Here is a 27602-nt window from a genome sequence, read left to right as displayed (position 1 = left end):
AATGTCTCAAGAACGTTATGATCCACTAATTGATGCTGAATGAATGAATTCAAATTTCATATTCAAAATATTCATCTTTATTACATATCAAAAAAATGACAATGTTTTGAGCCCAGATTGGCTCTTCAGCAGGTGCAGAATCATCAAATTGACTCGTGTGCATCATTGAATAAATAGTCCCTCATTAGAGCACATCTTCATGCCAGATATAATAAAAAATATAAATATTAACCCAACATTGTGTGCAAATTTTAACACAATTTAGCAATATATTGAAAATGTATCAAGGAATAAAGTTAAATAATTACACAGATATGCAGAATCACTGAAGAAATAATCAAAATATTAAGTCATGCACAAATGCATAAATCACAACAAATGACTTGGAATGTACACAATATAAATCACCCTCACAAAACAAAGGGAAGAAGGTCAACTAAGAAACTCCACAATCATCCCAGAGAAGGATTTAAAAAAGGCATAAATTAGCAAAATGTAGACTTAGTGTACAGTCAGAAATGAGAACAGGCACACTGTAGGGATATCATGAATCATATTTTCATCAGTGTGCAAAGACACAACATCAGCTTTTAAACAGCAAGTCTAGTGAAATGAAACGTATGAGGCATATCTTAAAGACAAAATAGAGGCTGAATCATATTAATTAAAAAAAGAGAACGCCTGATGCCATTTTATTAGATTGAATAATATTTGGCGCCCTCTGCTGGTCGGTTCATGCGATCTCAAATAAACTACAAGACTGAATGAATGAGACCTTGTTAGACCTTGTCAGTTGATGGTGTACTGACTTGGCAATACATAAAATAAAGCCTTGAAAAGTTAGAAGTTCATACATTATTTATCAGCCCTCGGAGCCATTTCACAAAACCTCTCTCATGAGGCTATAATATGTAGGCTATAATTTTCTTTTAATGACTAAATGATACAAAACAGCACAGATAGTACCATAAAAAAAAAAAACCAACCTCAATATGCACAACTTCAGAATGTAAGAATAAGAGATGTATTGTGTTACATTTGTGTACATCTTTAATATTAACATACAGTTACACATCATCTAGACCCTTAATCAGCTTATTAAAGGCATGTTAGAGGAAATGCTCTTGTATGCAACACAAATCACTTGCATGAGTCTGTGATCCCATCATTAATATATAATCCTGTTCTAACTTATACAACAATAACAATATAGTTTAATAAGAAGATGTACAAACATAGACTGTAGTAGGAGGCCATAACAAATACATTAAGTATGCAAAGGTGAAAATCACTACTGAAATCCTTGTAGTAGTTTTAAAGGAAGTTTTTATTTTTGCAGATGATGGCATTACTCAGAACTAAGCAAAACCACATTAAACCTCCCAGCAGTACAACAGATACTGTATATATGACATCAACAACAAATAAGAGCAGTCCATGTCTATAACTGACTACTGAGGATAAATCTGATCCACCATAACATCTCCTGCAGCGAGATATAAACCTTTAGCTGTAGTCTACAAGACTCTGTTGTTACAACCATTCATCTCTCAGACAATCCTGGCTGTGGGTTTGTGCATATGTGTGTGTGTGTGTGTGTGTGTGTGTAGGTTACGCGTGTGTGGCTTCCGTTTTATTAATGACAGTATATGGTGACGCCTTCCAGCAGGGATTACCACACTGTGCGCTCTGGCTCTCCCACAGTGCACGGTAATGAAGGAGAGCTGTGGAGACTGGAGGCGCAGGCAGCAGGTCGCTTTCCACCAGAGTTTACATGGCAGACGACAAATCTGGACGTGACTGTCTTACCAGAGATTAAAACTGTCTGAGAGAGACGGAGACGGAGAGGGGAGGCTAGCTGGCTTTAGGCACTTGTTCCTTTGAACCTGCTTGTGCAATTTAACAGCAGATCACTGGCTAACAGTCCAGGAAAAGCAAAGGAAACTATGACAAAATAGGTTGTTTTTCAAGTGTCACTTCTGTGCTGTGATTCAGCTAGAGGGCACTTTGAGAGTACAAACCAGCACCCAAAGCTAAGCAGTTAAACAGCGTTTCCCAGGATGAGCCAGCAAACAAAAAAATATCCTCAGGTTTTGAAATCAAGTCATTTTCATGGCTCTGGAAAAAAACCATGTGGATCACTGCCAAAATACAAACGGGTGTTTCAAGGCCTGTCTGTCAAACAAATTTTATGGAAATCATTTCAGAGGTTTTATAGGTGTTCAGACCATGTGTACAGTTAAAAAACAGGAATTAAGTTTGACAAAGAAATCTTTAGGTCTCTTAAGGTCAACTTACTAGCTTTTAACGGCGCTTTCAACCACACCTCGCGGCCTTCCTTTTGAGTTTACTCAGTTGTCATCCAGATGGCTCAGTTGAAACTGAATCTTTCTTTCTTTTGCTTATATGTTTTCAGTTGTCTCCATGACAACTGGAGCAAATGCCATCTGTGAAACACAGTTTAAAGTCCCGGAAAAAGTTAGTAAATGGACCTTGAGCCAAAATGCTGTTTGCATGGTCAAGAATAAACATTTACACTAAATGAATTGTTTTAACATCATAATCAATAGTAATAGACGATGATCAACAGTAGTACACAATTCTAATTTCTGTCTGATTCTGATTAAAGCTAAAACTGAGTGTAGTTGATATTGAGGCGCTTTAATACCAACCCTGAATTTTGGTCCGCAGAAGATACTCAAGCCTCAGGATAAGGAAAGCCTGCTTGCAAGACAAACCTCTGATTACAAACTGCAAATGCTTAAATGCTTAGAGGTTCCCTGCCAAAGAAGTTTTAAGACATAAAAATACCTCTTTTTTTTCCCACAAATATGTTAATATACGTTTTTAAAAAGTTAATCTATTCCCCTTATCTCATTGAAAAATCAAGAATCTATAAATATGTAAATATTGTTAATCTCAAATGTTTACTTGACATTGTATGTATGCTGGTAGATTTCATGTTTCCATGTAAATTGCGTATTGCACCATGATTGGCTTACAAACTAGTGGTGATGTCACAAAACCATTCTTTTATGTCCATGCCTCAAAATCCGATTCAAGGCGAGTAGCTACTGGGACATGTTTCCCCTCTTGCGGATGCAACAGCCTTCAAGTGTCAAACACAAACACTGTTCTAAACACAACACTGAATTTTCTGTGGCTACAGTTTGAAAAATTAACACACATGACTTTCTCCACTCCCAGAGTAACACATGTATAAAACTTTAATCAACTTGGCCATACTATCGACTGAATTATTATTGCGCTACAGCAAATAGTAATTGTGGAAAGAGTTATAAAGCTATCATCTATTCATGAGACATTGTATATCATTAAATTTAAACTAATCACGACACTGTTAAAGGTAGACTGAGGTTCTAGCGGCTCCTCTCCCCTCCAGGTCTCTGCGGACGTTCAGATCCTGTGGAGATCAGGCAGAGAGAGTAGATCTTAGAAAGATCAATACTCCTTAGTGGATTTCCTATATCAACCACACTGAAATCCTACCATCTGTGACATATAGGTTGAGTGTATAAGTCACTGCTGGGTGGGATCCAATCCAATAAGTCGCCTTCCACACCGTCTGTTCTCGTTGGGTTGAAAATGCTGTAGGCTCGGAGAGGCTTGGATGAGTGGAGGCGCCAGGTACACCAGGTGGAATGTTCACTTTGTTTCACTCGTCTTGCTGTTTTCTTCACTGCACGCTGCTGCTCATTTTGTTCAGGTCAGAGTCATTTATGCAGGCCATTTGTTATATATTTGACACATATATAAACACGAGGTAAAACAGGAAAGCACAAACGTGAAAATATCAAACATAAAGGTCTATATATCATATATGTCGACCAGAGCTTGTCACCATCCCCCTTTCTCTCTGTCTACGGGTGTTCCCTATTTAAAGCGACTTTAGCATCAGTGGTTTTAACTGTAACCCACAAGTAATTAACATTAGCGTTAGCTTATTCTCATTTGCTGTCATTAGTAGCTAAATTATTGTTTTTGTCAAAACAAATTTGCAGCAATGAAATGCGTCCCACAAATCAAGTGAATTTTTTCTAGTCAAGAGCTAAATAATGTCAGTAGAAACAGTAGTCCAGCTGTTTGTGAGCTTCCCTAGTTAATGTCAAATAATGAAAAGTGCTGGCTTACTATACCAGCTAATGTTACCCCTGAGTTTAAGCCTTTTCACTTATCTTTTCTTTCTCAATATTGCTATTAAATGCAATATAGTGTCAGTAAGTATCATTGGATTATAGTTGTTGATAGTTAGTGATGGAGGGCAGTTTGATCATAAAGTTAGCAGCCAAAGCAGATAATTACTGCAACAACTTGGTTTGGTGTGAACATTAACATATGCACTGTGAAACTGTGCTCTGACACAGCTCTCATATCTGTACAGTAAATGGTAAATAAGAAGCCAGCCAGCAGTCGGTTAGCTTAGCTTAGCACAAATACTGGGAGGAGGGGGAAACAGCTAACCTGGCAAGGAAACAAAATCCACCTACCAGCACCTCTAAAGCACTCTAATTAAGTTTTTTTTTGTAATTACACCCTGAATGACTGAATTAATTGGAGACTTTAATATTTGTAAAGAGAGTCTGACAAGCATGAACACGATGATGAACTATCAAAACATTTAAATTCCAGCGCGATGAACGACGTTATAATATGTTGACGCACAAGCATTTCAATAAAAGCAATAATATAATACACATTTCATATAACTGAGAAAATGGAAAAGTAAATGTACACAGAAGAGAATAAATCAACAATAACACTTGAGAACACGAGGAAATCAATCAATATTTATGTCATTACTTCAAACAATGAGAATACAGACAGTTCAGTTTTGTATAGTTTACATTAATCCGTGTATAAAAGTTGCTGATCTCAAACAGCTGCTCATCAACAGAAGAATAAACCTGTGTAGAATTGCTGACCATCGGGTTTGTGTTGAGATGGAAAAGTGAATGCCAGACTTAAAAAAACTAAATGTACACCAGGGAAAAATGGAACTTGCAACATCTGGCTTTAATAAGAGAGCAAGCCAAAGAAATATTTTTACAAGGAGTAAACATTTTACACTTTAGCCAACACCAGAATGACTTGCAATGACTGAGCAGGCAGAGCTTCTATCTTTTGCTCAATGACAGTCTGTCGATGGAGGTTGGTCACTGTGAGTTATAGGATGGTAACCACAAGCTGCTGCTGGCAGGATGGAGACAAACAGCAACTGGTCCTGCAAGTAGTGGACAAAAAAAAAAACCTGTTGATCTCAGGCCATGTGCAGTATAACAAGGCAAGCAGTAAATTAAACAATTTGTTTACCCTTGTTTGAATAAGCCTTTTGTATGCAATGAAAAAGCAGATAATCATTTAGTAATAGTGAGGGTTTGATTTAGATGCAACCTCGTCTTGACACTGCAAGATGTCACAGCTCACTCTGATACTAATTTTAAACATGAATGTTACCATATTGTACCATATTGTTAGAGCATGTTTTGTCTGCAGTCCAGACCAGCAAATGTTTGTGTATGCAGTCCAATAAAGTTCAGAGTCATGATTTACAGATTTGAATTGCTGTTAGCCAACATTTTAATCGGATTTCCATTCAGTAATGGCTTTAACAGGACGTGTTCCAGATTAGATTAATGGTGCTCTCCGAGAGGAAAAAGTCATATTAGTACTGTCCATGTGACACACATCCGTGTAATCTTAAGTTATCAAAATTCAAAATATTTTATTGCTCCAGTGTCTTGCAGTGATGATTTATAGTTTTTGTTTTTATAGAGATTTTTATAAAGCTAGTTTGTAAAAAGACTGAAGTGCTCTAATGTCTATTTCTCCAGCTTGTTCCCCAAGATGTAACACAATAAGACACATGGGACAGGATAATGGCATGCATAAATATTTGACGGCATCCATAGAAAGAAAAAAACTCAAATTTGCATAAACTTTGCTGTGTCGTAGCCTTTTTTTTGAATCATGTTCATGAGAAAGCCAGCAAACCCTTGGGACAAAAGCCTGTTAAAGTAGTTTGACAATAGTTTTCCTTGAGATGTAAAATTGTGACTGTTTTCTTTCAACATTTTGCAAATGTAATAGTTCTAGTTTCTACAGAAACTGGCTCTAGCATAGAGCTGCAATGCCGAGTCAATTAATCGATTAGTTGACTGACAGAAAATTAAACGGCAACTATTTTGATAAGTGAATAACTGTCGAGTCAGTTTTATTTATTTAGAGTCAAATCACAACAGAAGATATCTCAGAGGACTTTTATGTGTCATACATGATAGTAAACTGAATATCTTTGGATTTTAGACATAATGAAACATTTTAAGACTTCATCTTGTGCTCCAAGAAATTATAACCGGTATTTTTCACTATTTCCTGAAATTTTGATAGTAAAAATGATTCATCGGTAAATCAAGAAAACAATTAGCAGATTAATCAATAATGTAAAAATGAAAAACTGTAAGTTGATGCTGACTGTAGAACAGGGAAATTCATACGGTTATTAATAGAGTCTTTAATTTTTAAGTTGTCATCAGGTAACTGCAGTAAAAGCTCAGCTTTTACTGCCCAGTAGTTAAAAAAATACCTTTTTATTTTTAGTCAAAATGCAATGCTGTAGCTCTATACTGCATCTGCAGTGACAGTGTACACTGTTAACATTAACATTAACAAGATTATTTTTAACATTGCTATAATCCTTAAAAGACATTTTAGTTCATCGTGTAGCATTTCATGAGCGCATATTTATGGAAAACACAGTGTGGAAACTCTTGAATATGGCAAGTTGCCAGCAGGTAAATTTAGTCACCAAATATTTTCGATGCAACATTAAACTCTTCCACAGGAGACACTGTTTTACATTGTACAACATAAATCTTGTGGATGTCCATATTTCTTCCTTTTCCACCTCATAACTTCATCACATGAAGGCGCAGAGGTTTTATTAAGGAAACACTAATTTCTGACTTTCATCTTTGAACCGATCGCGACATTAGGCGAATAAAGGATGTAAATCATCTTCCTAAGTGGTCCTCTCCATAATAATGCACATTTTATGCCCAAAGATGTCATGTTTGTACAGCTGGAGAGTCAGATCAGTGCGTAGAGTAGGACATTAACTCTGACAGTGTTTGGGGCTTTTGTTTCTACAATATGAAAAACTCATATTAAAATGCTTTGAATCAACACATTATGATTTGAATGAATTTGACACGGAGGCCCCGCAGAAGCAGATTGAAGAAACCTCTTATGAATATCTGGTCTTACTAAAGAGAGCAATTTAGGATTATTGCCATAAAAGGAACTGTGTATGTAATTGAGATTTAAAATCCTTTTCACAGTTTGCTTCCGTAAGAACAAAACGGACTGTTATCTGATCTTCGACTTTTACGATAAGATAGGACGGACAGCCGGGGTTTCAGTCCTGTCGCTAAACTCGCATGAACCGATGAGTGCACGAGGCTTCAGACACTAGACGTTTTGACAATTTCCACAGCATTTTCTAATTCAACCTGCGTGTGAAGGGAAAATTGTACAACACGAAATGAAAAAAAAATACAAAAACAAACAAAAGCGCTCAGGTGTAATTTTCTGTGTGAAGTCGGAGCCTGGGAAACTCTTCTGCCAGGCTGCTCATCAGACACAGAGTCCGGGTGGCTGACAGCAGCGAACAGAGGTAAACGTCAATTAAGACGTTACAGTAGATGACAGGCCTAAAGAAAACAGTGCTGAGAGATGCCATCTGGGGCAGACTGTGTAAACTGAAGGTGTCTGAACACGATGCTTCAGATAAGGCTAAAATGTTAGCAGCTTTAGACTTGTCAGGTTAACATGAAGAGGCATGAGGAAGACTTTAGGTAGCTGGTGTGCCTGCAGGCTGCCTAATTTGAATGATATACTTTTTGTATTTTCTCTGTTTGATAGTTGGATTTTAGAAAATGCAACGGTTTTGTGCAAAAAAATTTGAAACAAAGCAAATGCAGGAAGCATTTCACGTGGCTAACACTGAACATGATTCAGGCTTACTGGTGTTTCTTGCAGCTCGGTAGGTCGACTGTAGTTAGCCTTAATGCTAAATAATGCCACTTGAATGGCATTTTTATCCAGAGGAGTTTGGGCATGCAAGCTTTTCCTCTGCAGTAGCCTGCTTCACACATAGACACACTTTCTGATGTGTCTCCAGCAGCAGCTTTTGCTGAAGAGCGTTGATCACCTTTGGACTACTTCTGTTCTATAAAATGTATTTATTTAGTTCCTCAGAGAAGAAAAAACGGCTCTGAGAGGCGTCCAACTTTTATATTTAACATTTTAACTCACCAGCTGGCACTCCAAAGTAGTGTGACCTACGCCGGTGATTTTAACGGTTCAGTTCCACGAACACATCAAGCTTCTGACTTCTTCACTATACAGGCTCTTAAAAAATCGCTGCTAAAACACGGCGAAATATACAACCGCAGGTAAACATACTTCTAAACCAGGTTTCAACCAGCACAGGATATCTTTCTCCTATCAAATAAATTCACGATTCTCTCCTGATGGATCATTTCCCTCGACTATTTCAAGGTCCATGAGAGCCGTGCTACTGATCTTTTCAGCATGCTTAATGTGTAGAAATTGATTTGTAGAGAAAACATCTGAGATGTGTGTTTTTGTTTTCATCCCTCTTTAATAGAACTTCACAGAGCAGGAAGTGTGTGCGTCATGAAATTCGCCCTGGTTATCTGCTTTCACACGCTCCGGCCAGCCGCCTGCCCCCAAACAGCACCGAGCCCCCACTGTGAGAAGGGTTGATGCACAATTTACACACGCGGGCTGTATGTACATCCATACATATACATGCAGATTCCTCCATAAGATACACACACACACACACTCAGCATACACGACAAGTTTGCATATCTCTGCACACCTTCTCTCAATCACGTAGCCGTAAATGAAAACCAGCAAGCCAATATTTTCACATAAAGCACACACTTTAAAATGAAAGCCTCAGACAGAAACATAAATATTTTTTAATTTTGCAACACGTAACCAAACGCAAACGTCGTTGCAGCGAAGCTCTTGAATTAAATCGCACCGTGTTGCTGAGAAGCCGAGCAGGTCAGATGAATCTGAAGCTGCTTTGTGGCTTTCGGCTGAGATGGACGGTTGTGCATCTTGTTATGGAGAACTTCTCCTCTGGCTTTAGGTGAGGGTGAGAATGTGTGAGGTCACACCATGTGACCTTTAGCTGAAGCCGCTGGGCTGCCATTGGTCCAGAGCCAAACCCCCCCAAACCCCTCGACCACCTCCCCCAGACACCCAGCAGTCCTCTCTGCTGTCTGACCGCTGCACTCTTTGGGTAAAGTGCTAGAAGTAGATGTGTGTTTGAAGGTAGCCTGTCTATCATCTGTGTAGTCATTGTCTTGCATTTCTTCTTCTAAAGCACAAATAGAGACAAACTCGCTTTTACTGAATTCAGAAATCTTTCAGTTTGGAAAGCTACTTGGTTTTTAGCCTGGAGTCCTGCTGTAATTTAATTTGGGCCTGTTACATCACTGCCTACTTCAAAAATAAACTATTGGTCAGAATCCTCATGCTCTGAAACATCAGTAATCTGAGTGCATTTCCTTAACCTACAGCTCCCACACTTCCTGCTACATCTTATCAAATAAAAACAAAAACCTCACTAAATATTAAATGAACCGTGTGTTTGTTTCCTCTGTGTTGGAGAAGAGAGAAACACACGTTTTATGAACATCATTTCTAAAGGCACATGTGCAAAAAGAAAAGGAGTTTAAATTAGTTTAAAGACATAACTAATATGAGAAGTTAGTACTATGAATTTCTAAAATATAGTCATCTTTGAAGCTTAAATTGTTGCTGCATCTAATTAATAACAATACCTGTGAAATGTCACTGAAAATATATTCCTGCACTAGTTTTTTTTAAAATTAAAATTCACGCAGAAATATCTGTTTTCCGTGTTTTCTACCATCAGTTGCATCGTATATATTATATTCAGGGCAATTTGTGCAAAAAAAAAAAAAAAAAAAAAAGAGGTGTGTTTCAGAAAAGTGCAATAGTTGAAATCCAGGCCTCATTAGCGTGTAATTAGAAAACATGCTCCCTGATAATATCGCATGGAGACTATTACCAAACCAGCTCATATCTCCTCTAAAGCCGCCGCTGCATGAATATTGAGAGCTTGTTAATTAATTAGATTGGAGGTGTAACGATACATGTTTGGATATTTGCACTTCCTCGCTTTTTATTTGAATTCCCAGAGGAGAGGAGGTGGAAGCTGTGTCGGCTCGGTGTGTTACCTCACATTGGATTTTTTTTTTTTTTAATCAGCTGGCGGAACAAATCTCACATCAAGATGTGCTGGTGGGTTTTAGGTGTCCGAAAAATGAGGCAAGGGGAAAATATAAATGTGCTTTAAACAGAGATTGACAATCTTTATAAGAGCCTGCTTATTAGGTTTATTGTTTATATTTCTTAGGTAGCCTATTGTGCGTATTTAATGCCTGCTAAGCATGTAGTTTTTCTAATTTAAAGGAGTTTAGTTCGGGTGCGTAAATGACTCTGCAAGTGTCTGAATTCAGAATAATAATTAACTTAAACGTGAGATGAATTTAAATATCTACAGTGCAACCAAAAGCTTTATTTTGTGAATTTTCTCTGCAAAAAAAAATCCGCAATTAAACGTGAGCGAACATGCAGCCACAGGAGCTAAAAAGCCTATTGTGTTTTTTTTTGTTTTCCATTGAAACTTTTAATAAGCTCTTACCTTGAGTAGGCTGGAGAAGAGAGGAGAAAAGGCAAAAGGTCTGCAGTCCCTGAGCGTCGGTGGTTCCAGCCAAATGAACATTTCCCAACTGAAGCCTCCTCTCTCCAGGTCATCCTGTGCGCTCACACATGTTGATTGTGTGGATGTGGATTGTGGCTGTAGACTTGCGTATTCGCGCCCCCCTACAGCAGCCGAGGCTTATCCCTGTCAGCTGATTATTGCTCCGCGTTACCGACTCCATCAAAAGGTGACACTTTGTGCAAAAAAAAAAAAAAAAAAAAAAGGACCCGCAGTTTTTTTTAGAGGAAAATCTAATTCTGGAGGGCGAAGAGTTCAGGCCGCTGTGGATGCGCTCAGATATATTCACAGATCTGTAAAAAGAGAAGATTGCTTCTCTTGTGTTTGTTATTTGTCAATTCTTTTTTTTTTTTTTTTTGTAAAAACAACATTTGGACTAACTGTGATTTATTTCTCCTCATAATAATCCCCCCCTTGAGAGATGACCTGAGGCCTCTTTCAGCATGACATCAGATCCTAAATCAGCTCCTTCACCAAGTGGACACATCTCTCTTTTTTCTTCTTCTTTTGAACAGATCATTCTTGTTCATTTTAATAGTGATAACAGCTTCATACTGACGCTTTAAAATAGACTATAAACACACACAAAAAAACCCCTCACATCATGATCGTGGTTGTGAAGCTGAACGGCGCACGCAGCTCAGCCTAGGGACTATTTATTTGACTTCTTTCTGCGGGGAAGTGTTGCGGTGCTTCCTCCCCGGTGCCTCCGCGCTCTGCCTGCAGCCACGAAAGGTGCAAGTCATCCCCCCCACCTCCCCACCCCACCACCCCCGCCTCCTCAGTCATCAGCAGCCCCGCATACCTCTCTGTGTGCGCTTGTTTGCTCAAGCTTGTGAATCAGTTTCCCTTAGACCGTGTCTTTGTTTTGCTTTGCCGCACTTGCGCACTATAAAGCAACGACTTTAAAAAAAAAAAAAAGGGTACAGAGCTGCAAAGGAAAACTACAAGGCAAACAGAGACATGCGTGAGACAGAGAGGCTACACAGTAAATTTAGATTTCTGGAAGAAAAATTGCAGCTTTAAAAATATCCACGATCAAACTCGTCTCACTGTTGCATTTTGTAGATTATGATCATAAATCCATCCCTAAAATATACATTTAGAGAAACGCACAACTCCTATTAAAGCATAAATCTAATCAAAGGATGATTTTTGTTTAAATTGTGCTGCACGTTTTGTTTTTTTTCTAATCATCCACTTCAGACAACTTCCATATCTTCTGAGTTCAAACAGGAAAAAAACCTCAAACTCTAATGGACTGTTGTCATTGTTGTGTGGTCCAACTGCTGTTTGTTGATTCCCGTGTTATTTCAAGCACCAGTACCCCGCCGGGGCTCTTGGCTGAGCAGGCAGACATGTATTCAGCAGTTAATCTGACGGAGCATCTCGCTGCTATGTGTATTGGAGCGACCCATTGTTTTCCTCTATAGATTAGCCGCACAAGCACCTCCACATAATCGAAAGGCTATAGACAGACTGTCATTGCTTTACACTCCACTAACAGACTACTAACACAAAGATTCAATAAAAGTCTCCCAGCAGAATGTTTTTGAACAATATATTTACTTCCATTAAATAAAACACAATAGTTTTTTTTTGGATGTTGAAAAAAAAAAAAAAAAAAGAACATAATTCCGTACCAAATAGTATACACAGAGCAAAAACCAAATAATTTGTCGCAGGAACATTTTGATGCTTCTTTTTTTTTTTTTTTTTTTTTTAAAACCAGAATTGCTATTCTAAATCGATATTCACACAGACATTAATAATAAATTTATAATATGTTAGAAACACACAACTGGTGCGTTTTAGTATTTACATTCCCTTTTTGTTTGCAAGCAAAACATGATTCCTTTTTAGGGTAATTTTTTTTTTTTTTTTTTCCACATGCGTTGATAAATTGAACCTGGAGAGGATTGGAGGGTTATAGCGCATTCGCCTCGACAAACAGGAGATGATAATTCAAATATATATACAACCTTTCAGTCAACAATTAACGTCCAAAAATCCACCAGAGAAACCCCTCATGACGAGCTATGAAAAAAAAATGAAACAGGCCTGTAGCTTTTTACTGTGCCGCAGTGTGAAACAGGCCGGTACTCGTTTAAAAGGGGGGGGGGAATAAACCTAAAAACTCCCGTTTCAGTTGGACTCCGGTGTGGAGTTGAGCTTGTTTTTCAGTGGTTCAGTCTTCTAGTGCCCTTTTTGAAAAATGAAAAAAGTAGTTGTAGGCTAGTAGTCTCTTGTTCCTGTGGCCGGCTGTTTGTGATTACCCCACACACACTGCAAAAAATGACCACCATAACAAGCCATTTAGTCTCGTAATAACTCTCAAAATCGCGTGATTCCTAAATTCAAATAAAAAATAAATGTACCAACAGGGTGCGGTGGGATAATTTCACACGTTTCTTGATATGTTTTTTTTTTTTTTTTTTGGAGTTTCCAAGGATAAAGTGGCGATATCTTGAGAGGAGGAAAAAAAAAAAAAGTCAGAATAATGTACATCACACCCCAACTAGCCTACATCAACAGAATGCCAGCTGATTAATACATTTCCTGAAACACATTACAAAAAGTAAAATTATTTCACCGCCACATTTTCTCACTCACTTGAGAGAGAGATAACGTTTCAAGCGTCACTACCAGCCTCTAATGACTTGCTTAAGGTGGTTATTTTTTGCAGTGCAGGTAGATATTAGACTGGTCTGTCCACGGCGTATTGGCAAGCGCTCAGATTAGTGGCCGGATTCTGCACACTGGCATATCCAAAACTCGAGTGCTGCTTGGCTTTCAGTCTCAGGCTGGCCAGGCTGGAGTTGCAAGTGTCCCTGTACACATAAGGAGGGGTCGGAGGCGCGTAAGGGCAGGCCGACGTGGGCACCCCCGTGTTGAGAGACGGGTTACTGAGGTTGTTCAAGTTATTGAGGCTGTTGAGACTGGAGCCCGGCACCCCGGTGACCGCCGATGGCACCATGCTGGAAGTCATGGAGGATATGGAGTTGGGCGGTGAGAACATGGTCTGCGAGGATAAGGGGTTGACATTCATGGAGTTGAAGAAGGGGAAGCTTTTGGTGGATAAAGAGGCCGACGTGAGGCCCTTGGCGGCCCAGTTGTTGTATGTGTAGCTGGGGTACATGTCGTCGTAGGGCTGCATGAGTCCATTGAACTGCGGGCCGAAGCCGTTTTTGCAAAGCTCGGCTTGTTGGTTTCTTTCCCGTTTCCTCCACTTGGCTCGCCGGTTCTTGAACCAAACCTAAACCCAAAGAAAATGAGAAAAGGTTAGAGATTGTCTTTGAGGAGAATCTAATCCTTTAAAGCTCCTATATGATGTCTTACAGCGGATGCTCTGAGTTCTACATTTTAATATAAGAAAAAAAAATCTTTAATTTGTGCATTTTTTCCTGTAAAATCATATTATAAATGTAATTCTAAGTATGTTCTCCTAAAAGGTTCAACGCCTATAAACCCAAACAAACACTGTTTTATAAATCTTTTTCTTTCCTATGCAGATAATTTCCGCTTTGAATCCGCCTTTTATCTGAACAGAATACACATCGCGGGGTGTCACCACAGCATCTCAAAGTGGAGAGGTTGTGTATTCCTCTGCAGGCGTCCACAAACACGCTGACCTTAATCACACAACGCCAGGGCGACAATCGCAAAATACAAGCTTTGCACCTCTTTCACACGAGCAGGAGAACACGACTGGTATCTGTCACCGACTCATGTCAATAGCCTCAACTGTTAACAATGATATGAATGTGTAATTAAACGTTAAAAATAACAAATAAGTAGTTTTTTTTTACTTTTTTATTTTTGAAGTTACTGAAAAGATGAATTCATTTGTGCTAAAATTATTTTTGCATAGTGTGCAGGGGATTGTAATTATATTTACCCCAATAGATAAACATATACAGTCTAATTAAAATTCGGCTTCAAGCAGCAGTATATTTAAACAAGAGTCTCATTATTTGTTTTCCAGCTAAATATTGTGCTTTACACATTATTACATTATTTTCAAGAAACCTTCAGCCGTGCGTAAAGTTTGTCGTTCGTGCGTAATAATATGAAGATAAAGGATATTCTTAGACACACCGGACAATTGGAACAAGTTACCCAACATTATAAACACTAATTGTTTTTGTTTACACCCGAGGGAATACTCACCCTGACCCGGGCCTCTGTGAGGTTGGTCCACACGGCTATCTCCTCCCTTGTGCTCATGTCCGGATAGCGATTCCGCTGGAAAGTGGCCTCCAGTTCCTGCAGCTGCTGGCTGGTGAAGTGAGTCCTCTGCCGCCGCTGCCGCTTCTTTTTAGAGGGGTCATCTGAGGAGTCGTCGTTTTTATTTTGGATCTTCTCTTTCTCTGTAGAAAGGACACGAGTTAATTCAGTCAGGGTCAGGCGGGTTTTAGGCCTATGTGCACAAAAAAAAAAATCCTCAATTAATGACTGTTGGGGAAATTAATGAAATATTTAAAAGTCTGAATGTAGATGAAGCAATGTTTTGATCCATAAAAGAGGCCGTTTTACTTTTTTTCATGTTTTGTATTCCCTTAATTTTGTGAGATTTTAGTGAATATTTGGATTTAATCTTGACATTAAGAATTTAAATAAACGCTTCACTAATTTTAGTTGACACGAGACAAGCTCCCTTTCATTTACATGACACAGAAACTTTTCACACACAAGCCAGTGTCAAAACTAATTATATGACAGCTTAAATGACAGCTATAATCGCCTGTTTGCATGCATGAAAACTCCCTTAACGTTGATTAATGGGAGCCATCTTTTGTTTGATATAAAGAAGACATCTGCTGCGCCTCGCTGAGAACATCTGCAGCCCGGGCGGTTCTTACCGACAGACTCCGGACTGGACGTGTCCGACACCGTGTGCACCTCTAACCGATGTTTAGAGTCCACAGACCGCTGCAGCGGCTGTAAACTAGAGGCCATTGCCAGAGCCGTGTGGTGCGTGGAGGCAAGTTTATTCCCTGTTAGGTGGTGGTGGTCTATGTTTAATGGATCCCTCATAGAGTTCATCGGTAAAAGATCGCACAACTGGCTGTCAAAAGCAGATTAACTCCCCTTTAGTACACGCAGGATAGGCGGAAAGTCGTCCGTCTGCGGAATGTGTTCAGCTCCCCCAAAAATGCACAGCAGCGCGGTTCCTCTTGCGGTTGAGATGAAACCCTCTTTCTATATAAACTGGAAAATGCTTTAAAATAGGCCATTGAGTGCAGCCATACTAGCATCGGGGATAACAGCGGCTACCTCGGCTGACTATTAGAGTGACAAGGACAGGTAGGTGATATTAGATCCAGAGGCATACACACGCCACACCGCTCTCTGTTCATTTCAGCTGTTGCCTGTGCGCTGCCTATCCAACTGCGCCTCTCTCCAGACCTCCACGTCACCATGTTGCGCCCGCCCATATTTTCTCTGACAGGCACATCCATGTGGACACGACGGTGTGCCCAACCAACCGGAGCTTGCAGAAACGAGATATGTCTGCCAATGTGTTTATGCGGGCTGGCGCTTATTTTTCTCTTCCAAATAAAAGCATGTAAAGAGAGATGGGACGCACGGTGTACCCGCGGCGCTCCGAGGTGCCGTTGCGCAGCAGCCCAAGACCAAATAAAAATGAAAATAACACAGTTTGGCCTCATTTTATGAGATGGGTCCAGTGGCCCAGTAAAACGATGCAGTTCTATTGATACCCAAGTTGAGCTGCATGCTCGCAGGCTCTGCCACCGCAGTTTACTCAGAGACTCAATGTAGATAAAGCGAGCCACTGGGTGGATTGTATTGAAAGCCGTGTGAAAAAAAAAAAAAGATGCACACTGCATATCAAACACAAAAACCTTCTGCAGCACAATGATTCTGTGACAAGACTCGCGATGATAAAAAAAAAACACCCACTGGAAAAAAAACAAATGTAATTTCTAAAGGAGGGATGTGCCAGCCTGCTCCAAAACTGTCTGTGCGCACTTGTCAACTGACACTAACTGCCAGACATGCATGTGTAGAGCAACACACGTGCAGCTGGTGCAGCTCACGGGCGTGTTGCATTGGGATGCAGATTTTCAGATATCATGTACTCATTCAGAAGCAAGTCAGTCAGGGAATAAAACCCTGATTTAGAGCAGTAAACACAACTCTTGAGTTTAAATATTGTTTCCACTTCTGATGTTTGACCTCATATTCAGTTAGATAGTAAGGAAAATGTCTAATGTGCGTGACCATAAAAGGTGACCAAACTGACCTTAAGTGAGTGAATCGTCTACCACTTCCCTGTATATAACCAATATCCAGCGGAAAAGCATTGACAGTACTAGTTGTAAAACCAAGCAATCCTCTTGACCTCCCCAGAGTTAAGGTTTAAATATCCATTAAATCAACCCCGCCGGAGCCACGGTTAACCATGCAGACTCAGTTTGTTGACGACGGATTACTTTATCTGGGTGCTTAACTGGATATCTCTCCTCACTTTGCGTTTGGACCCCTCAATCGTTCTCAGCGAGCACTCCTGTAGTTTTTTTTTTTTTTTTTTTTGATAATCTGATAAGACTCTCATTTGCCTAAGAATTTCTGAAGGAGGACTTTTAATGAGTTTGAGCTGATATGCCAGCAATTTTTTTTTTTTTTTTTTTTACTTCATCCAATTCCCCCCTAGATTGTGACGCGTTAAGGCAAAGTAAACATGTCTTATCAAACAAATGCGCCTTTAATTTTCAAGGTGGGAGATCGAGGGTGGAGAAATGTCAGCTGGGTAACAGGTGATGGAAGTGATGGGCCGATTGTGTAAAGAGACATTCATGCCAATTTAGTACGAATCATATAAGTGCACATGACACACACATATATATATATATAAAACTATTTCAATACAAAGGATATTCTTTGTGTCCTTCTCTTATTCCCTAACGCACATTGATCATCATCATCATCATCATCATCAAATAACACACTTCCCTTCTCCACGTGGCCAGTCGAACGCCCATTTGGATTTGGCGCTGTTAAGAAGTTACTGGGCTAATCCCGTGAAAGCCCCTGATATATAAATACCAGCAGACCATAGACTGTATGTAACACACACACACACACACACACACACACACACACACACACTGAGAAGGGGGAGAAAGATACTTTATCAAAACTAGAGAGCGAATCCTCTCTCACATAAAGTAATAAAACCTTGTTTGGATGGTCTCAGAGTGATTCAATTAAGATGATTCATGTTTTTTTAAGTGATAATCATTCATGTATAATTTTGATTAAATTATACATAATTTGCATGATGTCGTAATAGATTCACTATCATTCATTTTTTATTATGAGTGTGAACAACACAATAACGCCCTTAGATTTAAAACGACACTAAAATGTCAAAATATAATAACATTACTGATGATGATTGTGAGTATTTTGGAGGTAAAACGTGATTGTAAAAATAACAGATTTTAGATTTAGGCACTTTTCTTAAAAATAACAAAAATAAAAGTCTTATTTTCTGTCCAACACTGAACAGTCTGTTGCTCCTTTTTTCCTCTACCCGGATTGTAATACTAAACTTGAAGTGGATTATCGGTTTCCTCTTCATTTCTACCTTCTGAATGCTTTATCTCTCTTCTGCGGATTACTGCGTGCAATAGGCCTCCGTCATAGAGGGCCATTAATTAGCTATTCAGTCAATATAGGGAGGGGGGGACGACAAGGCTTTTTACATAGGATTAAGGAGACATCAGATTCCTCCATTAGTATATTCCTCCTCACGAATGAGCTTTCATTATACATTTAGTTTTCCCCGGAGTCAATCCAACATGCGCTGCATATATTAGGCCACAGACGCTCGGTGTGTCTATATTTGCAAGCATCACTCTCACTCACCCGCATAAAATCCCGCGTTTATTTCGGTTTCTTTTTTTTTTTATACGATTATTTTTTTTTAATCAATGGTCGTTCACAATACGCAGCTATGACGCCATGAAGAGCCTGCACTTTGTCACATCAATGTCGGCTAAATGAAACCGAATGAGAGTTATTGGTTATTCGTTTAAGGCCCTAACAAGACCTGATGTCATTTCCCCCGCTACACTGGCGAATAATTAATAAATCCCAGGCTTCCCAGCTTGTGTTCGGTCTCTTGTTGGATGTTATTCGGGGGATTTGATTTCGGAAGCATGCTGCCATTTATTGTGAATAGATTCGAAAATGGTGGAGGAGTATTAGAGAGGGGGGAAGACGCATGAAAAAAAAGAGGGTTTTATTGCTGTGTGCTGCGCCAAAGGCAAGTAAGTAGAGAATTAAAGGCCACAATAAGATGTATAATTATTCATATGGTTAATCTTTGAACTACATCATATATATATATTAAAAAAGGCCGTGGCTGTGCAGAGCTGTTTTCCCCCAAATGCTCGGATGTTGCTCACTGAAGCTGCAGATCCACACGCGACCACCAGGTGTCCCTCTAAGACAGTGAACAACCTGGATTCACCAACAACTTCTCACTGACAAGCAAAGCAAGACTTAAGATCTGTGACCCACCCCCCCTTACCCTCCACCCCCCCACCCCTAACAGTTCTAGTCTGAAATAACGCTGCAGAATACGCACATGAAGCAACTTTTTTAAACATCAAAAATGAAATCTTAGACTCTTAAAGAAACCATGTGTCATTTGGTGCGAATCCCAACAAAACTCGTCGCTATTTTCTGGAGAATTCCGCTTATTTTGCGTTTATTCAAATATGTTGAGCCTGTTTTTAAGAAACCTCACAAAACAAGAAATTTGGAAAATACCACCAGGCTGTCAGAGCAGTTAACTTAATTCACAAAAACGTCCTTGAGCCAGGATGTGTCAGCTAGTCTTTTTTTTTTTTTTTTTTTCTTATTTTTGCAGTCTAATTTGGGACATTTTTCGTAGACAACTGTGCATCGTCTGTGTGAAATAGATTAAAGTGAACATAAGGGATGTGTTATAGGCCCAGATAATAAATGTCCTCTTTGCAGCCTGGATCAATTACCAAGAGGCCTTTTTATGCACCATTTTTGAAATCCTTATATATACATATATAGATTGAAATGTTGGATCTCCAAAAAAAAATCCTGTTTTTTTTAAAATTCTTTCTATGAGCTGTGAGAAACGCACCACACTGACTCACATGGATCAGATACTCACCTATTTGCGCGCAGGTGGTGGCCAGTTTGCGGCAGTGGGAGTCCATTATCGCAATTTGTGGAAAACCGCTTCTGTAAAAGCAGACAAAGGAGCCATAATTAGCCTTTAAGATTAGTAAACAACCCCCTGCCTGCATAATTCATACAACTCTACCTCTGCAGCCAGTGATTGTGGAGTGAACATGAGACCAGGAAGAGTTGTTGTGTGCTCAAATGTTGGTGGTCTTGAAGAGAAATAAGTTAAAAACGAATTTACTGATAAGAGCATAAATGCTGGTTTTATAATAAGAGTAAATACATGAATTAATACATAAGATCACGTTGGGATGTCAGCGCGCTCTGATGTCACTGGTAGCAATAAAGGTGCCTTTTAATTTTTGTTAGAAATGCGTCATATTTACATTTCACCCAACAAAAATAATATTTCAAGAAAAATCCACTTGGTTTGAAAAAAAATGGAAACAAATTGATTTGAAGTGGAAACAAATGAATCTTCTCATCATGATGATTCTTAATATTTTGACAAATCAGGCTCTAAAGCGCGGTATCATCACTCAATATGTGTTGTTATATATTTTTTTCTTCCAACGTCAGACTTTATTTTTGTGCAGTCTGACTCTAGAAATCTGAAAAGCAGCGTGTTCTGCATGAGCCGGATCTTGTTGCAGCCTGCAGCAGTTGGAAGTGGAGTGATTCCGTAGTAAAATCACGGGATTAGAGTCTGATTGAGATGTCTGTCGGTGGGATATTACAAAATTCATTATCGCAGCCCTCATACTACCTCGATATGAAGTTACACAGATGGGGTTTTATTAGTCCAGGCTCACACTGTTTGCTTATGATAATTCAAGTCGGGGGGAATTTGCATGCAGTCATGCTGTTAACCATTTTCCTCACTTCTTCACTTCACCTGCTCTACATCATCTGTGAGGGTTTTTTTTTATTTTTTTTATTATTATTATTTAATTCAAAAGATGCAGATAGTGGAGGTTAAGTTTTACCGGTGTGTACCTGCATCACTCTTCCCTCCTCTTTATCCCCACTGCAAAATGAAATAGTGCGGGTCAGGCTGTAAGGTGGAAGGTTACAGCATGCGGCTCCGTGTTATCTAATCAGTGAGATTTAATGAGGCGTCCCTCCAATATCTCAGCCGCGGCCTCTGAAATCACTTCCGGTGTTTTATGTATTTATCTTATTTGACGTTATTGGGTAAAATATTTAACACAGTTTCAACATTGAAGGGATTGTTTTGATCTCTTTTTGTTGCAGACTAAATAAAAAGCATTAAAAGCATGTATTTCCTTTAAAAGCGAAAGGCTAAAATACGTATATAACATAAATAAATAAATTGCTTGATTAATTGACGTTTTAGTAAAAGAAGGTCGATATTAGAGCGCTAATTTGAAAACCAAACTAAACAAGTTGTCCACACGGGCATGATTAATGTCACAGAATATCCGTAGGCACGTACTATTCATAATAAATAATAATAATAATTAACACATAATTACGGTTCAGTGTAACTTCAAAAAGAATCTAGCCTTTATGTGTGTATATATTATTTTATTTCTAACAAGACGCCACAGTTTACATCCAATCGGAGCAGCTTATAAATATATCTGTGTGAAAATGATGATTCCAGATATAAATCTCCATCCATCCATTCATTCTCACTTCACGGGCTCTCTGTGCTCTCACCACCACCAACAGTTGATATGAGTCAGTGACTCACATGGCATCAGGCCCAGTGCAGACAGAAAGCTGGCATTGCCTCACACTGGCTTTACTTCTGAAATTAACACAGTGGAGCATGAGACTGCAGCCTTTACCGGGAGATGAATCGACTAACCTCCACCATATGGTCCTGTATTAATTGAAGGCGTGAGACCGTGAACGTGGCCTCTTTTACCCCGATTTCTTTTTTTTCTTTCTTCTTCTTCTTCTCCTATATTGCAAAATGATGCAGAGGAGGGTAAACAACATCTGAACTCACTTTAGGCCCACTTGTTTTTTTTTATTGAGTGTTATTTATATTTTCCTCGGAGTTTATAACGTTTGTTTATTAGATTTACTCACAATTTATTTTAGTTTGTGTTGTTTTTTGAACCTCACACAACCCAAACGTTTAGTAGCAAAAACGCGTGTGGATCTGATGCTAAAACGAGCAAAAATCTTTTTTTTCTGGTACTTTCATACACGTTTTATCATTTGTGACGCTTTTCTCACGATTATCACTAAACCAGAGGACAATACAGTTTGCTTTACCCCCCCATTTTTTATGTCCCCATGCACACTCCATCACCGCTAACGATACATCATTATCATCCGCCGACCTGTAAGGCGAACCCTGCCCTCACACCACTTCATGCTCCTTTATGTTACGGCCACGGCTTTGAAATTCACATCAGAAACACAAAGAACAGGCAAAAAAAAAAAAACCCCGAGGTGGAACAAATTCCTTCACTTGCATAAACTCACATCTCCGCTTCAAAAAAAAAAAAAAAGTGCGCCTCTACTCTTCTACTGCACTTACCAGTTGAAGACACCGGTGGGGTTTGATCTTCCCAGCCGTCGGCGTTTTATTCTGTAGTGAAGAGATAAAATCCCACCGTCCAAACACACTTAGACACCAGTAGTTGTGTTTACAGCGAGAATTCAAGCAACTTGAATGTCCAGTAACGCTGGAGTCTTAAGTTTCTGTCCGGAAATGCGTGCGTGCGTTCATGGATGGCTCCCCCGCTATGTTATCCAAAAAAAAAAGAGAGACGCAGCGCTACCTTTTAGGATTGTTTCATTTATGCGCATAAATAACCATCTGTTTACAGTGCGAGGAGAAACAGCGAAGGAGGCGTTTTCATCCGAGTCTCCCCTTGGTTCGTCCCCTTCTGTCTTCCTCAACTTTTTCCCCCTTGAAAGACGCTCCAAGAGTGGCGCATTTTTCCTCCTTCTTTTGAGCTCAGAGAGGGACCCCGTGTGTGTGTGTGTGTGTGTGTGTGTACGTGTGTGTGCATGTGTGTGTGTGTGCTTTTAAAGGGGTGTGTTTGTGTATGTATGCCTCTGTAGTCTAGCGGAGGGCAAACTTACAGCCTCTCAACTTTCAACAACAATCAAAAATTCGGAATGGCAGCTTTTGAAAAGCACATGCATATTAAAAAAAAAAAAAAAAAAAAAAAAAAAAGCAGTGATATTCCTGTTGTCCCGCCCAGGCGCGTTTACTGTAACGGCGCACTAGTGGAGGCGCAGGCATGCAAAACATATAATGGTTCAATTTGCCTAAACTCAGCCTGCAATTTACAACAACAGACTCACCTGCTTATTATCTCAACGCTGTGCGCAAAATAAACTATTGTCATAACCACAGATTTATGACTAAATCCACTCACTGGCAGTCAATTTAAAGAAATTCCGGTTTTTTACATCAAAGATACAGGCTCAGATTTCAGTCTGTTTTGTAACCCAGCAAAATTAGAGCCTAATTAATGTGTAATTAAGCTGTCTGTTTGGCGATTGTATACATAATTTCACATATTTATAAAGCAGAGTATTTGGAATATTCAGAGGTGGGTGGAAAACAGAAAGAAAAAAAAAATGAAATGGGTGTATAAGGCTGGTTCAGGGCCAGACAGAGCGCTATCGTGTTGCGGATTTATGTGCAGATGAAGTGAACAGCTGGCTCGGATGCAAATGTTCTTTATAGATCCGTTTCGTTAGATACAGACTGGGCTGATTTTCCATTCGCATCTTAAGTGAGGCGAGCAGACCGGACGTAGGCCTGCGCTCCACGCGCCTAATCCGTCTTTTACATTTTTAGTCATACTCCCCATCAAAGCGGTAATTAATGCGCACATCCACACGGGAATTTCTAGGCAAAAAGGGGGGACACTGAAGCAAAACATGCGCATCATCAACCCTCCCAAACCAAAATGTGGTGAATCAGATATCCCAAACACACACGTAATATAATAAAAGCTTAATGGATCCTTATGTAACCTTATAAACAGAGTAATGTAATTTTAACAGCTGCTTAGATCAGGTTGATTTATTTTAGCTAGACCCATTAAATTATCTCATTTTTTTTAAAAGCATAGATAAATGGTTTTTTAGTCCTCTACAAAGGCCCAGAAAGGCCATATTTTATTAATTTTCCACTCGCGTAAAACGTGCAGACGGAGTGCGTTGGGTCAAATGCAAACCAATACAGGGAGAATAAATAAAATCAGCATATTTGCCAACACGTCTCACTCACTTCCTCAAAATCTGACCCGTGCGTTATGATATTAAAGCACACGTGCCCATAAACACACACACCCCCCACCCCCCCGCGCGCACCCACACTTAAATTGCAAGTAAACAACCCCAAAGCGAGTGCAGAAAACATCAACCCCCTGCATCATGCACATCCTCAAATCACGCCCCGCCTTGCACTGAGAGGAAAAAGAGGGTGAGCAGCGCGTCTGGAGAGGCATGATGCTCGGCTATTCTCCTCTTACCTTCTTATACAAAGAAAAAAAAAAAGAATCAGTCAAGAGCCTCCTCTTTCTCACGCAGAAAGGTGCAGAGGAATGCCTGAAGTTCAGAGAAGGCTGGCGGGTATGAAATCTTTCGCCTCGGGGGCAAACTGGCGGCTTCTTTTCATTTCAAGCGCTTATCGATTCGCCGTTGTCATCTTTGGCGACGCAGAAGGACACTTGAAAGAATTTCTGATGGGGCTGTGATGTGAGAAACAGGGTGACCTGCTCTGCTGATGCTCTCTCCTGATTCTTAACGAGCACATCAGCCCGCCAGTCAGTACAGTTGGACATTTCAACTTTTTTTTTTCCTCCTCCTGCATACTGGAGAGGACTTTAAAACACTCTTTCCGGCTTTCATATAGAGCCTATCAGCACGCATCCAAGCCTCCACTTAAAGAGATGAGATGATAGACTGCCCTCCAATTCAGCCACAAACAGAAACACCAAATCTACAACTTAAGTCGTCATATTTGGTTCCTTTTTAAAAAATAAATAGTTTGAATGAATTATCTTTATGATATGCTAATTTTTTGCTGATCATTTTCACTAAATGATTACATCTGGTAAGGTTGACACCTAAAAACAGATCGTACACACAACATATTTCCCCTTGGAGCCATTTTTTTAAAGATCTATAAGGCCTGACAGTTTATTCAAAGTGATGCAGATGTATAAAACCATTACAGTATTCTGGGAGTCATATGCACACCCTACAGAATATGGCCCTATATTTCCATGCATAAAGACTGTGTTGAAACATCATAATACTTGTTATATGGGCTGCGTTCTGTGCCAAATTGTGCCTCGACACAGACTTATCAGTCTTATAGTGAATTTGAGCCCCACTTAATTTCCTCAGACGTATAGAATAAATGGTTTTGTGTGACAAATGCCTTTCCCCTCGTCTCTGCAGCCTTTGCATCCCGCTCGTGCCATGAGGAATCAATTAAATTACAGTCAAATCAAAAAGAAACAAAAAAAAAAAATAGCTTTAAAGGAGCTTGTCTCTGATTTTTCTCCTCTCACCTCACACCATGACTTTTGAATTAATTCACAGACTGCCATTAAAACTGAATCTAAACCTTTTTTTTTTTTTTCCCACACTAGTCAGTGAAATATACGAGTCCTTGCGTTGAACACTGTCATCCTCCCGATGCACCAGGAAGCTTGAGTAGCGCAGATGTGAAGTGGTTTCATTATTCAGGGGTGCTCTTTGCCTGAGAAACCAGCCTGATGATTTTCTTCTTCTTCTTCTTTTTTTTTTTTTCTTTTCTTTTCTTTCAGTTTTCAGCCTCAAACCACATGCGATTGTCGCCTAGTGTTCTGTCTGGCCAGCACTCTGTGGCCATGTAATAAAATTTGGAGTCAAATCGGTGTTTCCAAAGCCACAAATCTTTAAACAAATCAGTTTATGTACTGCTAATATGTTAGAAATAAAGTAATGGCTGGGAATTTAGTTTTATTGTGGGGTGTGACTCGCTACGATTGAAAGGAATATGAGGGGAGAGGACAGGGAGGTGATGAAGAGGAGTGAGGAGAAGGAGAGAGAGGAAATAAGACAAAACATTAGATGAGACTTTCTCCTTCGAGACAGAAATATCCTGTGTGTATTTCCGTTTGTCAAGTATCACTCCAAGAACGTTATTAGCGAAAAAGCTGCCTGTAAATTAACCAAATTAAAAGGGTGGCTCTTTGATAGCTCTTGAGCTTGTTGAGCGGCTTTATGCCTGATCCTTACTATTCCAGCTCTGTCACAGTACCAAAGGGAGACAAGCTACACTAACGCTAAGCACTCCAACTCAGCAACATGGCTTGTGGTTTAGAACGTAATACGCAAGGCCAGTAAATGACTTACATGATAGGCTACCCTCACTTCTCCCGACATGCCCAGCTAACATGGTGTATATTTAAAAAGTACTCAGCTCTTCGTCTTTGTCTTCTTCTGTAATTATCCGATCCTCGGCTTCCAAAGAAAATGCTTAGCTGATGTCATTGTGGTTTTGGCCCCCCGACTGCTCTAATATTAATCCCATACATGAAGCGGCTTCAAAATGAATAAGGATTACTTTGAATTAAACTCTGGTCCATGTTTTTATGTGAACATATTAACTCCTGTCATTGCTGGTCAGTCAGACGAGCCAGTCTCCATTCCTCTTGACTTTGGACATGACATGACTCTGGTCAAGCATGATTAAAAATGTCCCTGAGACCAGGACGGCATTCATTACGCTGACAGCCACAGACAGACAGCACAGCGGCTCGGATGATCTCGGGGAAAGTAATAGTCGGTGCATGCATAAACACATGCGGCCTCGGCCTTAATCACAGGTGTGAGCTGGCCAATAAATTGCTCAAGCAGGTCTCTGATCAATTACATGAAAAATCAATGGGAAGCTGCCACTAACCTGCCTAAGGGGAAATCGGCCAAGAATGAAATTGGTGTGATAAAATGACTATGATGCCTCCCACCCCGTCGATAACATGTAAAACAGTTCAGCTACATGCTAACTCTCCTGTCAGCAGAGCTGAGGTGGACCCAAAGGTCACAACCGGAATCAGCTTAGTCCTAATTGGTCTACTGTGGCAGCGAGAGAGGACACGAGGAGAGGGGAGGGGCGGGAGCTTGAAGAGATTATGGAGGCTGATTCAGACAAGTGTAGAAATGTGGAAAATAAACCCTTTTAAAATGTGTAAAACAACAAAATGATAAACAATAAAGTCATATATTGGAAGTACACGTGTAGTGAGGGAGTTCACTCAGGAGGGTTAGAGGAGGGAAAGATTTTGTTGGCACAAATTTGGATGAGTTTGATTTAGCATCCTGTTTTTCAGTTTTGGCAACGTCTACACTCATCCAGCAGTTCAATAACAACAACATTCCTAAAAATTGAGTGTTCATTCTTGACCTTGGAAATATGTAGTTTGTCAAAAAAAAGGTGAACACTTACTTGCTCTTTCTGTGGCTTTTAACCACATCTCACGTCTTGTCATGGGGATGACTCAGCTAATCCCCTTCCCGTATATGATCATGACAACTCGAG

At 39.7% G+C, this 27602-nt stretch overlaps 1 protein-coding gene and 1 long non-coding RNA gene across 3 annotated transcripts in view; one reads left to right on the top strand and one right to left on the bottom strand.

Moving 5' to 3' along the window:
* LOC121902258 overlaps window positions 1-27602 on the top strand; it is a 101063-nt gene that overhangs the window by 5616 nt on the left and 67845 nt on the right. The gene's annotated exons all lie outside the window — the stretch shown is intronic.
* On the bottom strand, window positions 12730-22822 carry pitx2 (paired-like homeodomain 2). Of its 2 annotated transcripts, XM_042419514.1 has the most exons (4): window positions 22584-22822; window positions 20052-20122; window positions 15038-15237; window positions 12730-14123 (listed from the first exon to the last, which is right to left on the bottom strand). In XM_042419514.1, exons 2-4 carry the CDS (start codon window positions 20095-20097, stop codon window positions 13566-13568), a joined length of 804 nt encoding a protein of 267 aa, XP_042275448.1. In that variant the 5' UTR covers window positions 20098-20122; window positions 22584-22822; the 3' UTR covers window positions 12730-13565. The 2 variants fall into 2 exon arrangements, with proteins under 2 accessions (XP_042275448.1, XP_042275449.1); XM_042419515.1 differs by lacking the exons at window positions 20052-20122; window positions 22584-22822 and adding an exon at window positions 15730-16201.

This window comes from Thunnus maccoyii, chromosome 8 (genome assembly GCF_910596095.1).
Source record: "Thunnus maccoyii chromosome 8, fThuMac1.1, whole genome shotgun sequence".
Lineage (NCBI taxonomy): Eukaryota > Metazoa > Chordata > Actinopteri > Scombriformes > Scombridae > Thunnus > Thunnus maccoyii.
Note: the sequence above shows the minus strand (reverse complement) of the source record. Positions and strands in the feature narration are given on the sequence as shown.

Bases quoted from the DNA above. Each gene is read 5' to 3' on its own strand.
- pitx2 (XM_042419515.1), bottom strand. From the start codon at position 15,913: ATGAACTCTATGAGGGATCCATTAAACATAGACCACCACCACCTAACA. The intron at 15,238-15,729 runs GTAAGAACCGCC...TCCTTTCTACAG, and splicing joins GTCCAGTCCGGAGTCTGTCG to AGAAAGAGAAGATCCAAAAT. The intron at 14,124-15,037 runs GTGAGTATTCCC...CTTTGGGTTTAG, and splicing joins TCACAGAGGCCCGGGTCAGG to GTTTGGTTCAAGAACCGGCG.